A 12,063-nucleotide genomic window follows, 5' to 3' on the forward strand; every position below is an offset into this window, starting at 1 on the left:
ATCCTGCCTGGTCCAAACTGAGAGAAGGTGTACTGTGGCACAAGTCACAGAATATTTTAATGATGGTTATGGGAGGAATGTGTCAAAACACAGTGCATCATACCCTGCTGCATTTGGGCTGTGTAACCGCAGACCAGTGAGAGTGCCCATGATGACCCCTGTCCACTATCAAAAGCGCCTAAAATGGGCATGCGAGCATCAGAAATGGACCTTGGAGCAGTGGAAGAAGGTCGCCTGGTCCGATGAGTCACGTTTTCTGTTACATCACGTGGACGGCTGTGTACGTGTGTGCCGTTTACCTCAGGAAGTGATGGCACATGGATGCACTTTGAGAAGACAACAAGCCGGAGGAGGGAGTGTGATGCTCTGGGCAATATTCTGCTGGGAAACCCTGGGTCCGGCCATTCATGTGGATGTCAATTTGACACGTGCCACCTACCTAAACGTCATTGCAGACCAGGTACACCCCTTCAAGGCGATGGTATATCCTGATGGCAGTGGCCTCTTTCAGCAGGATAATGCACCCTTCCACACTGCACACATTGTTCGGGAATGGTTTGAGGAACATGATAAAGATGGGTGGATATCTATTTCTTTGTTTATTTTAAGACAAATGAGTACTTTATTCATATAAATGACAGGTGTTTCCCTGGCCTCCAAATTCCTCAGATCTCAATCCAATTGAACATCTGTGGGATGTGTTGGACCAACAAGTTCGATCCACGCTGGCTCCACCTCGCAACTTACAGGACTTGAAGGATGTGCTGCTAATGTCTTGGTGCCAGATCCCACAGGACACCTTCAGGGGTCTTGTAGGGTCCATGCCTCGGCGGGTCGGCACTGTTTTGGTGGCATGAGGAGGACCAGCAGCATATTAGGCAGGTGGTCATAATGTTTTGGCTCATCAGTGTATACACAATCATGAAAACTTCACAGATCTTCATCAGTGTGTCTGATATCAACATGCAGGGACTTAGAAGAGCCACGAACATCTGCAGCTCAGGTTGATATAGATAATCCACTAAAATAATGGACAATTCTGCTCTAAATATTGCATTTGTGCTTGGATTAAATTTCAGCTGCATCTGGGAGAAATAGCACACTTTTTTCATGTTTTATTTGTCTTTTCTGACTTTGTTGTGGGTTATTATCATGCAGTAATACACTGAAATAGTGACTGATGTATGTCGTCATGAAAAACAGTCCCTCCCCTCCAAATGCGATCACAAGTGGTCACAGGAGACGCATTTAAGCAGTGGCAAAGCCTTCTCTGCTGGCCTAACATGCCAAATAAATAAATATTTTTCATCCTTTCATATTCAATCACCTTTATGCCTATGTATTTTTAATCGCTTTCCACTCTTAATTAATCTACAAACAAATAGAGAAAAACGAAAAGCTTATCCAGTCAGAATTTATTCCTTGATGCTTACAAGCGAAACATGACGGCTGTTTTACAAGTCACATGCCTGAAGCAGCGAGTGAGTTTGAGCTCCACCCCATCAGGCCTTCAGAATTTCCACAGAATCCCTCAACAGTGCAAATGAATGAGCAACTAAAGTCAGATTGTCAGATTCATCAGCCAATCAGATTGATTTATTTGTTCTTGGTGGGTGTGATCTTTAGGATATGTCCCGGTCGTGGCCTTCTAGCTGGCCTTGAGTGAGGCAGTCACGCTTTAAGTGATGTACGTAATTTGAAAACGAAGAGCACGAGATCTTGCTGACGAGTTGGCTGTCATCACTGCCGGTATTGCCGTTGAGAAAGAGATCCTTATGGATTTAAAAACACGAGATGTTCTGCATGACCGTGTGATTGCTTAATTTATTAAACAGGAAAGGAGGACTGATTTTCACTTCAAGTAAATTGGTAAGTGCTTTTTGCATTGTTATAGCAACATCAGGAGTTTTCTAAGTGTAAATTAGGCTGCTTGAGCATTCAGTGTCGGATCAAGTTTTGAAAAGTAGTCCTGCGTTCCAATCAACTCAGAAAGTCGGATTTTACAACTTACTACTAGGAAAAGTGCAATGGAATGCATCTTAATGTCAGAATTACAACTTGTAGGCTTGTGCAGAAATTCTCAACTCCGATTTCACCGAGATGCAGGTGTATGATGTCACACAAACATGTCGACACTCAGGGATATATACAAAGTAAGTGATAAACATTCACTTTATTAAGTAATATTGATAAATGAGTTTGTTTCCACATTACATGATATTAAAGCTTGTTTAACAAACGCCTGCTGCAGAAACAGGTGTATAAAACATTATAATCTCTTTTGATAATCGTAAACCTGAAGCACAAATGCTAGCGCTGCAGCATTATTTATCAGTTGGGTTCCTAGGAGACATCACTAATGAGAGTCAAACCCCTGCTAAGCTAACAGGAGCGTTGCAGTTCCGAATATCGGGGAAAGGAATGCATTTATGGTTGGAGATATCAAGTAGGAATATCCCACATCCAACTTGAATGGAACGCAGCATTACCGTGTACCCTGACGAAATGAAATTTATTGCAAGCAACATTTAAATCGCAAATATTATTAGATAGATTTTTCCAGGTATTATAGACCTCCTTGGTAGATTCATATGAAAAATTATGATTTTTGAATGTCTGTTCAGGAGACGTTCATTTCACAAACAGTCATGCTGCAGTTAAAATTAGGCTTGCTTGAGCATTAAGTGTCCTTTAAAGTTCTGGCTTTCGTGCGTGGATATGTTTTTAAAATGTCAATTGGTATTATTAGTTAGCTGCGACATAATGTATGATGCCCAAAGGCATAGGGTGTCTTATTCATTGTGAAACTGTGTTTTCTTAATGGCATGAATCACACTGAAGGCCTAGACTTTAAATGCACGGCCAGCCACTGTATTTATATGTGTCTCACCTGACCACATGTGATCGGATCACCCAAGACGCATCTTAATACCAGGTGTAAACAGGTCTAAAAATGTATAGGGTCGTTAGTGTCCCAAAATATGTAATGGTGTCATGATATGTATATAGTGCTTCCATAAGTCATATTTTTATGATTATTTCACATCAATATAAGTTTGCCATCACAGGATATCTATTTCTTTGTTTATTTTAAGACAAATGAGTACTTTATTCATGTCGATTCTGCGCAACAATGGTGAATTATCAGTATGCCATAAGCGTGCACTAATACATTTTATATATGCTATTTGTTACTCAAGGTGGCACTTTTGTTTCAGTGGTTGACTTGATTTACATTTGACATTGCTGCTTGACAAAGAAGCAATGTGGATGTAAACTAATTCTGTAAGTTGTATGTTCATTTAGACTCAATAAATCAACCTAGTCTCATAGAATGAATGTTACTATAACTAAACTGAAATTTTCGTGCCGAGTTCTATGTTTCGTCGCAGTTTCCTTGTGAAACTAACACTGATTTAAATGTGCATACATTCAAATGTCTTTTTAATAGTTATATAATATCATTTTACAAAAATAATGAAAATGTCTTATATTGTGGGCAGGTGGGCTTCATTACATTTATCTATGATTGGGAAGGTTAATGTTATTAAAATGAATTGTATTCCAAAATTCAACCAGCTGCTACAGTCTCTCCCTGTTGATGTCCCCCTCTCTTATTTCAATCAATTTGATAGCATAGCGAAGTCCTTCATTTGGAATGGTAAACGTCCCAGATTATGTAAGTTGCATAGGCCGATTGACAAACACGGGCTAGGCCTACCCAATATTTGGTTTTATTATTATGCATTCGGTCTCATTTGGCTCATTGGTCGCTTCCACCTGAGAGAGCCCCTCCCTGGTTTTGTATTGAACAGGAAGTTGTCTTCCATATGGCTGAACCCAGAATTATTTATTAATAAGTCCCCTTTCTGCTGGACAGAGTGGATTGTGAAGGAGGTTAGTATGCTCGGTGACTTGTATGAGAGTGGAGTGTTGAGAGCCTTTGAAAATATGGTTCAACATTTTGGGATCCCCAGGTCTCAATTCTTTAGGTATTTACAGCTGCGCCACCTGCTTTGTACTATTTTTGGGAGTAGCATACAACCCCTAAAGCAGCAGATACTCATGGAAGTGGTGATTACTGCTTTTTGAAAAGGCCGTGAGGCATCAGTGTATTACTCCCTGCTAATTCAGAGTCTGGGGCACAGAGCTTCAACTTCTCAAGATATTATGGGAGAAAGATTTAAACTTGGTATGGAGGAGGGAGTGTGGGCTAGGATTCTAAAAAAACATCAAGTCTACATCTAAAGATGCAAGGGTGCGCCTTATGCAATTTAAGATTTTACATGGATTCTATTGGACCCCCTCTAGATTGTATAGACTTGGTCTTAAAGACACACCCACCTGCTGGCGATGCCAATCAGAAGATGGGGACACAACCCATATTTTTTGGTGGTGTGTTAAGATCCAAGATTTTTGGTTGAGGGTTCAGAGTTTTATGTGTGGATGTGTATTGGACACTCAAATTTCATTTTGCCCCAGATTCTGTATTTTAGGCAATGGGCGGTCATTAATATAGGGGATAATTATATAAAAAATTGGGTCCTAGCCAGTGTTATGATTGGCAGGCAGGTCATCATTAGGGGATGGAGGTCAGCTGGAGTGCCCTCACTTCAGAAGTGGTGCATAGAGATGGGCAGGGTGGCGGCATTCGAAGAAATGATATATAGAAGGCAGGGAAACTTGGAATTGTTTAATGGGAAATGGGGCAGCTGTTTGGCATATGTGGAGGGCTCTCGGGGAGGGCAAGTGGAGAGAGATGTGTAGGTTTAAATGTGTTTTATATATATATATATATATATATATATATATATATATATATATATATATATATATATAATTAATTTTTTTATATTTTTTTTTTTTTTGTGTGTTCTCAAGTTGGACCACAGGGATGTTTGTTGGGGGTCGGGGTGGGGTTAGGGATTTGGAGGGCGAAAGGGAATTATGGGGGTTAAAAGTTGATTCGGTGTATATATTTTTGCTTTTCTGTTTCATGTGTCTGAATCAATAAAAGTGTTAATCAGAAAATATCTTATATTGAGCTGGCCATCTACATCAAAGAATAAATTGCTCTCTATCTCATCCACACACACACCTTTTAGGGAAGGAAAAAGCGTGAAAGCCCAAATATGCGACTGTATTGTGCAAGTAAGCCCTCCAATAAAACACAACCTGCAACGGCCCATATTTATAAGCAACTTTATGAAAAACAAGCCCAAAGTTGCTTATTATAAGCAGACATGGCAACACTGCTGTCTTCTGTTGGGGTCTGCATTAGGTCTAGCCCTCATGTGACCAATACTTGGTGGTCTGATTTAACAGCTTATTAAACAGAGAGCCCTATAACGTGACACTGGGCCCATTCAGCTTGGGTTGTTATTATAATGAGCCATTGTCAAGTTGGCAGGGGGTTGCTGTGATTGATTCAGGACTGCCTGGCTTGGGGGCAAAGCCATCACTTTGCCAGTCGTGTGCTGCGAAAAGGACAATTTGGCGAGCAGCACAGCAACAGGCCTGCACAAGGGTGAGCATATGGCCCGAATGAGAATGGAGACTCATGAATACTGTGCAGATGTGGGCGGAGATAGTGAACAGATTACGACAGAGAAGAAAAGAAATCTGTCCATATGGTGTTTTAACTACTATGGATGGCCCCCAGCAGGCTACAAGCTTCTACAGGCTTTAGATGGTTGTTTGTTTACTGTATCTAACCACGGACGTGGCAGGCACCTATTTAGTGCGCCTGATCAAAAAAATCAACAATTCCCATTTCCCCTTATTTGGAAATTCTGACTACCAGTTTGGTTTTGAATAAACTATGTGACTGTGCCAGCATTTTTGCTAAATTATATTATGAAGTTCCTTACATGTATTGCAGCATGTCCACTGTGTGATGTTAAAAGTGAGTTAAATTTAACCCAAACAGATTAGGTCTTTAAATATTCTGGGTTCAATACAAGTTCAGCTCAATCGACAGCATTTATGGCATAATGTTAATTACAACAGAAATGTATTTAGACTCGTTCCTCCTTTTCTTAAAAAAAAAAAGAAGCAAAAATCGAGGTTACAGTGAGGACCTTACAATAGAAGTGAATGGGGGCCAATTTTTGGAGGGTTTAAAGGCAGAAATGTGAAGCTTATAATTTTATAAAAACACTTGCATTAATTCTTCTGTAAAGCTGTTTAAATTGTCATTTTTTTCAGTCGTTGTAGGGTTTGCTGTAAAGTCGAAGTTGTAAAATTGGCTAGAAGTTGACAGAAAAGCTTAGTAAGTGATTTTATCTCACTAAAATCATGTTTACATGCACATTGTTTATGTATTGTGGCTATATTTTGAAAAAGTGAGTATTTTAACATTTAAAAATTGGCCCCTATTCACTTCCATTGTAAGTGCCTCACTGTAACCCAGGGGCAAGTCAAAATAAATGTTTATGGTAATCAATATTATGCCACAAATGCTGTCGATTGAGCTTATCTTGTATTGAAACTGTAATATTCCTTTAAGGTTAAGGCTGTATTGAGTTTTAAATCAACAAAAACCTACCTCCCTAATCTAAACCTTAAACCTAAACTTAACCGATAGTGTCATAAAAAGCAGTGTGACATGGAAAATGCAATTGCTCAAACAACCACGTCATTTTGTGGTGCTTCAATTACACTTTTGTGGTTGGAGATGAGATGGCTGGAGGACTTCAGGGTGCCCACTTGTTTGTGTGGGTGCCTCATTCCACCCCCGGTAAAAAAAAAGGGCTCGATGACATCATCTGTAAAGAAAATTAGTTTTAGCCGTAAGTAATTTTTAAGTAATTTTGATGACAAATTACAAAGACAAACATTTTTTCTTTACTTTAGAATCATGTGCATTGATTAATCATCCTTAATTAGACCAGGGACATGTATTAAAAAAAGTAAATATTTGGGTTTCTTGAGAGTTATATAAACGTCTCCCGTTTTTTTTTTTTTTTCTGTCTTTGTTTTATGTGAAGGTTGAAAAGCAGCTGAACAGACAGATACATGTGTCCTACCCACTTTGCCTGTCAAGTCAACTGGATTTAAACAGCCCAACACAATCTGACAACAATATTAGAAAATAGACTTAATAGTCTTTCTGATATTAATGTAGATCAATACAGTATACTTGATCAATCAAGAGCAACCTCATTACTATAACATAGAAAAGATGTATCCTATCCTAGCCTTAGTCCAGTGCTATAAGGGCTTGAACAAAGGGGAGGGAACCTCTCCTGTCACAATTTAGCTAGTGGCCTATAAACTCTCCATTTGTCGGATAAGTGCTCAAACAACGACTGGCTACCCCCTTATTACCGTTCTCCTTTCCACTCAAGTGAAAATAATTGAAATGGTGTTTAGAGAGATCAGAGCAGGACATATATTAGTTTACCCTGTTCTTTTGTGTTGAAGGTGATTGGAACAATTGCTGCTATAGTTCTTGTAATCAATTTAAATAGCTGCCACGCTTTTCTAGCTATTATTTGGGTAGCTGACATGAAATACTTTTAGGAAGTTGACATATCCTGCAGTGTGACATGCTATACTCCATATAAAACTATTGCAAATAGCATTTTGCTAATTCTTTTATATTCATTATGCATAAAGTTTTCATTACTTCATTTCAATTCAAAGACTCTTTGTCACACCTCAGAATCATTGAAATTAACTAGCGCAGACAAAAGGGTCATTAATAATGGTGAAAATCTTTGTTTTTTACCATAGACCATTGTATTCATTGTAAACTTGTTTTGAATAATTTTTTTACTTTTTGGTATATGTATAAAAATGATACAGGGTATGAAACTCCTCTTGTAAGAAAGCTGAAACATGTTTTTTATCAATTATATTCAGAATTGGCATACTATGTGAAGTCAATGTGTCTTGTGTTAAAAAGAATAAGATTTAGAGCTTTGCCTCAATGCAAGCACCTGCATATGAATACGTCACATTTCTTTAGCCCTCTGACAAAAGTGGGTGTTGTGGACCCAGTGTCATCCAGAGTTTCATTTTTTGCACTTAATGAAGCGTAAAGTGAGTTCTGAATGGCTTTGGTCAGTCCGTCCCTAAGTTTGAACCCCCAGAAACACTCTCGGACAATTCCTCCTAAAGAATCAGCCTTGCTAACATCAATGAATCACTTCATTTTTAAGAATGTACGTTTTCTCAGAGACCAGCCAACACCGTTTTCACAAATAGCTATTCTTCCTAAAGCCCACTGCTGCAACTCTTCAACCCCACCCCCATGATTTATGGGACAGAATTGCAGTTGACAGCTGAGTTTTTGGATGTCTGAAGTGCTGTGGGTTCATCTCCTGGGCATTTCAAGCCAAAGCTAGCAAGAGAACCCAGCCTAGGATCAGCTGCACCAGTGCTTGAGCCTTTGTTTGTGGATCCAACGCATTTCAATGTGAAGCTCAACTTGTCACCTCTGGTATTTCTCCTTCATGGAGTCAAAAATACAATATACATCAATACTGAATATGAAAACAGTTTGAGAAATCATTTCTCTGGAAATCATCTTTCAGCATGACAGAGAGAGTATAGTTATTGATAGCAATGTAGTTTAAATTTTAAGTAATATTTTACCCAAAAATAAGAATTCTGTTATTATTTACTCACATTTGTGTTGTTTTAAACCAGTATGCATTTCTGTTGTCTGTGGAACACAAAATTATATTTGAAAAATATCCTGGCCACTTAGTGGATTTCTGTACAATGAAAGTAAATGAGGACTGGGTCTGTCAAGTTCCAAAATGACACAAAAAGCATAGAATGTCATAGAAGTTTTTGATTTTATTCCAAGTCTTCTAAAAAATATTGACATCTGCCCCAGCGCTTGGCATGTTCACGAACGTCCATGAAAGAAGTAGTGACGTCAAATTGTGAACACACCATTCTTTTGAGTCTGATCATTTCATTGAATCAATTGATTAATTCCACAAAACCAGTCTGAATAAATTGCTCACAATTCTGACTGGTTAAATTCTCAGGTTCAACTCACTGACTCAATGATCAGATTAACAGTTCACTGGAACCAAATATTATCAGTAAATAACTAAAATTTGAGTGTGTTCCTCAAACAAAGGTATATTTTGACTCTAGAAGACTTGAAAAATAGTGCACAAGTCATATGGACCACCTTTATGATGCATTTTGGTCATTTTGAAGCTTGACAGCCCCAGTCCTTATTCATTTTCATTATATGGAAAAGAGTTGTCAGGACATTCTTTAAAAATTCACTTTTTTCCTTTGGAAGATTTTTGTGTGAAGTAATCTTTTAAAAAGACAGTGATCCACCCATCTGTTCCTGCAGGGACGATGCATCAACTTTACCCGGGTGAAAGCAGATGAGCCAAGGTCACCGCCATGTAACCACCTACCACCTCCTCCGCCCCCTCCAGATCATCGGCCACTAATGCAGCCGACCATATCTCCTCCACCCAAAAGACCACCATCCCAGGGACCCTCCATCAGCCGCTCACCCCCAGGACCTCCACCACCCAGAGCACCCCAAGGCCCCCATGGACCCCCTCCTTCACGACCCCCACCCTGCCCTGGGAACAGGCATTGAGAACAATGGAGGGCCGTTACAACAATCCTAAAATCTCTACCTTTAATACCAGTTTGTGATATTTGGTAAAGCCACTGGTTTCCCAGTTTCAGATATGTTGAACAGGTTTGTTGTTATGTGGCAAAAAAGAGAGAAAAGAGTGATGGATATTAATTCATTTTCCAAATATGCAAGATATGTTTAGGGTGTAAAATGTACTCTTTTTGGTTTGTTCATTTGAAATGAATGAAATATACTGTGATATCTGTATGTACTTTCCTTTAACAGAGACATTGTGATTAAAGAGGGACTGCATTAATGCATGAGATTATAACATAAGCAAAATGAATGAATACGATTTTAAGGCACTTAAGAACTTGTATATGAAATGTAGCATAATGTTAACATGTATATGTCTGAATAGATGGATTGCAATGTTATTTAAATAATGCAATACATATCCAATGTTCAAGGTTTGATGGTTTTAGTATGGAATACATTAAGTATGGTATACACTATGCCCTGTTTTAATTTGTTTCATAATTAATTTATATCATAACTGGTCAAATCTTTAAAAGAAAGAAAGAAATTCTGACATGTGACTGCAGGGCAGCACAAACCACTAATTTATTTAGCCTTTGGTACCTGGTAGGCACTTGAATACAAAATGACAGGGTGTACACCAGTGGTACAGGACACTCAGCATGCTATTTTATACATTTCCTTTTTTTGCTTTGTTGATCTTGGTAAATAATAGCCACTGGCAGTATGCATCAAGAAAATACTTATGTTGGGCTTTGAATCTGACATTAACCTTTATGTTTGGAATCTGGGTTAATTTTTCTGTTGCCTTCATTAATAAAAATGGTAAAAATGTTCCCCATTTGGCTCTGTCAATTATGTAATGATATGAAGTAAAAGGCAATATTGCCCTGTTATATGTAAATGTAGAAAGAGTATCAAGTCCTAAAATTGTTTGAACTTGAGTTGAACAAGCAGTAAAATTAAAGTCAATCACAGTTGTTGATTGACACAGAAATGTAGAATGCTTTATTTAGTGAAGCAGTGAGACATCCTATTTGGTTCTATTTTCTTTTAAAATATTTTTTTTCCCCCCAGAAACTCCTAGTATATGCAACACAATTAACTACCCCAGAGAGACAACAAAAATGCTACATAAATGTAACACCTTTTATGCAGATGTAACCATAATATCAAGGGATATAAAGGGTTAGTTCACCCAAAAATGAAAATTTTGTCATCCTTTACTCACCCTCATGTTGTACCACACCTGTACAACTGACTTTCTTCTGAGGAACTCAAAAGCTGAATAGGTCACCATTCACTTTCCTCATATGGGGAAAAAAAAAAGATGCAATGAAAGTGATTGACTGAGGTTGTCAGTCTCTTAACATTCTGCCAAAAAGTAAGTCATTTGAGTTTGGAACAACATGAGGGTAATGATGACCATTTTAATATTAGGTGAACTTCAAAAACTCTCTGAAATCTAGAAGCTGCACGCTTAGCTTTAATCTATTCCCTGACTCCCTCGTGCCACACAGTTAACCTCATTGCACTGTTAGAGGCTTGATGAGGAAATAATACTCAGCAGGAGCATGAATCACATCATGTAACATGACATGATTCATATGTCTGATGACTGCATCTCCTTTGGCTGGGTGCACTGAACACTCCGTGAGAAACATCAGTGTGTTGACAGTAGCCACAAAACCTGGAGCCCTGTAGCTGCTCTGGGGATGTTCCCATTACAGGCACTGACAGCCACACATTATGACAAGTATCCCTGTGCCTGCTGTGTTAAGACAGCTTGAATGCTCTTCTACCAAAGGAGAATCATTAGTGACCACACTAAAATCCACACTTCTGTAACAGTCTATATTGCCTACATCTGATTTGAACTTAATGGTGCATTCAGTAATTATTTACCCATTAAAAAAGTTTTATTCCTAAAGAAATTAATTGTAATTTTGAAAGGTATGTATAAAATCATTACCACTCACATGAGATGAGAACTCCAGTCATATCAGTAACCTTATAAAAACTGTTTTATTCTACATGGAGCACAGGCGCCCTCATGGGAGCTGCCATTTTTGAATCACATGACTACTCGCTTAATATCAGTAACCGTCTTGTTATTGGACACTCTCACTGTTTGATTAAATTAATGAGAATTGTGAATAGTGAATTTCTACAATGGCATCTGTAACTGAAAACTATTGATTTTGAATGATGCTGCATCCACACCAAGTGTCACTGTAAATCCAAGGTGCAGGACCAAAAAGTTACTGAGTGCACGTTTAAAGAGATGGTTCACCCAAAAATGAAAATTCTGTCATTCACTCAGCCTCAAGTTGTTCCTAACCTGTATGACTTTCTTCCATGACACACAAAAGGAGACGTTATAGGCAGAAAGTCAGCCTCAATCACCATTCACTTTCCGCAATGGGAGAAAGGTGCCTCTGGTTGTTCCTGGCAGG

The 12,063-nt window shown here is 38.6% G+C and overlaps 1 protein-coding gene across 4 annotated transcripts in view; it reads left to right on the forward strand.

The window, feature by feature from the left end:
- Nucleotides 1-10,444, forward strand: part of LOC127414151 (anthrax toxin receptor 1-like) — a 32,948-nt gene extending 22,504 nt beyond the window's left edge. For all 4 annotated transcript variants that reach the window (XM_051651938.1, XM_051651939.1, XM_051651940.1 and 1 more), the window contains one exon: nt 9,329-10,444. In XM_051651938.1, the coding sequence (XP_051507898.1) occupies nt 9,329-9,586 (258 nt within the window). In that variant the 3' untranslated portion in view covers nt 9,587-10,444. The remainder of the gene's footprint in view (nt 1-9,328) is intronic.
- Nucleotides 10,445-12,063: the final 1,619 nt, after the last annotated feature.

Source organism: Myxocyprinus asiaticus, chromosome 23 (genome assembly GCF_019703515.2).
Source record: "Myxocyprinus asiaticus isolate MX2 ecotype Aquarium Trade chromosome 23, UBuf_Myxa_2, whole genome shotgun sequence".
NCBI lineage: Eukaryota > Metazoa > Chordata > Actinopteri > Cypriniformes > Catostomidae > Myxocyprinus > Myxocyprinus asiaticus.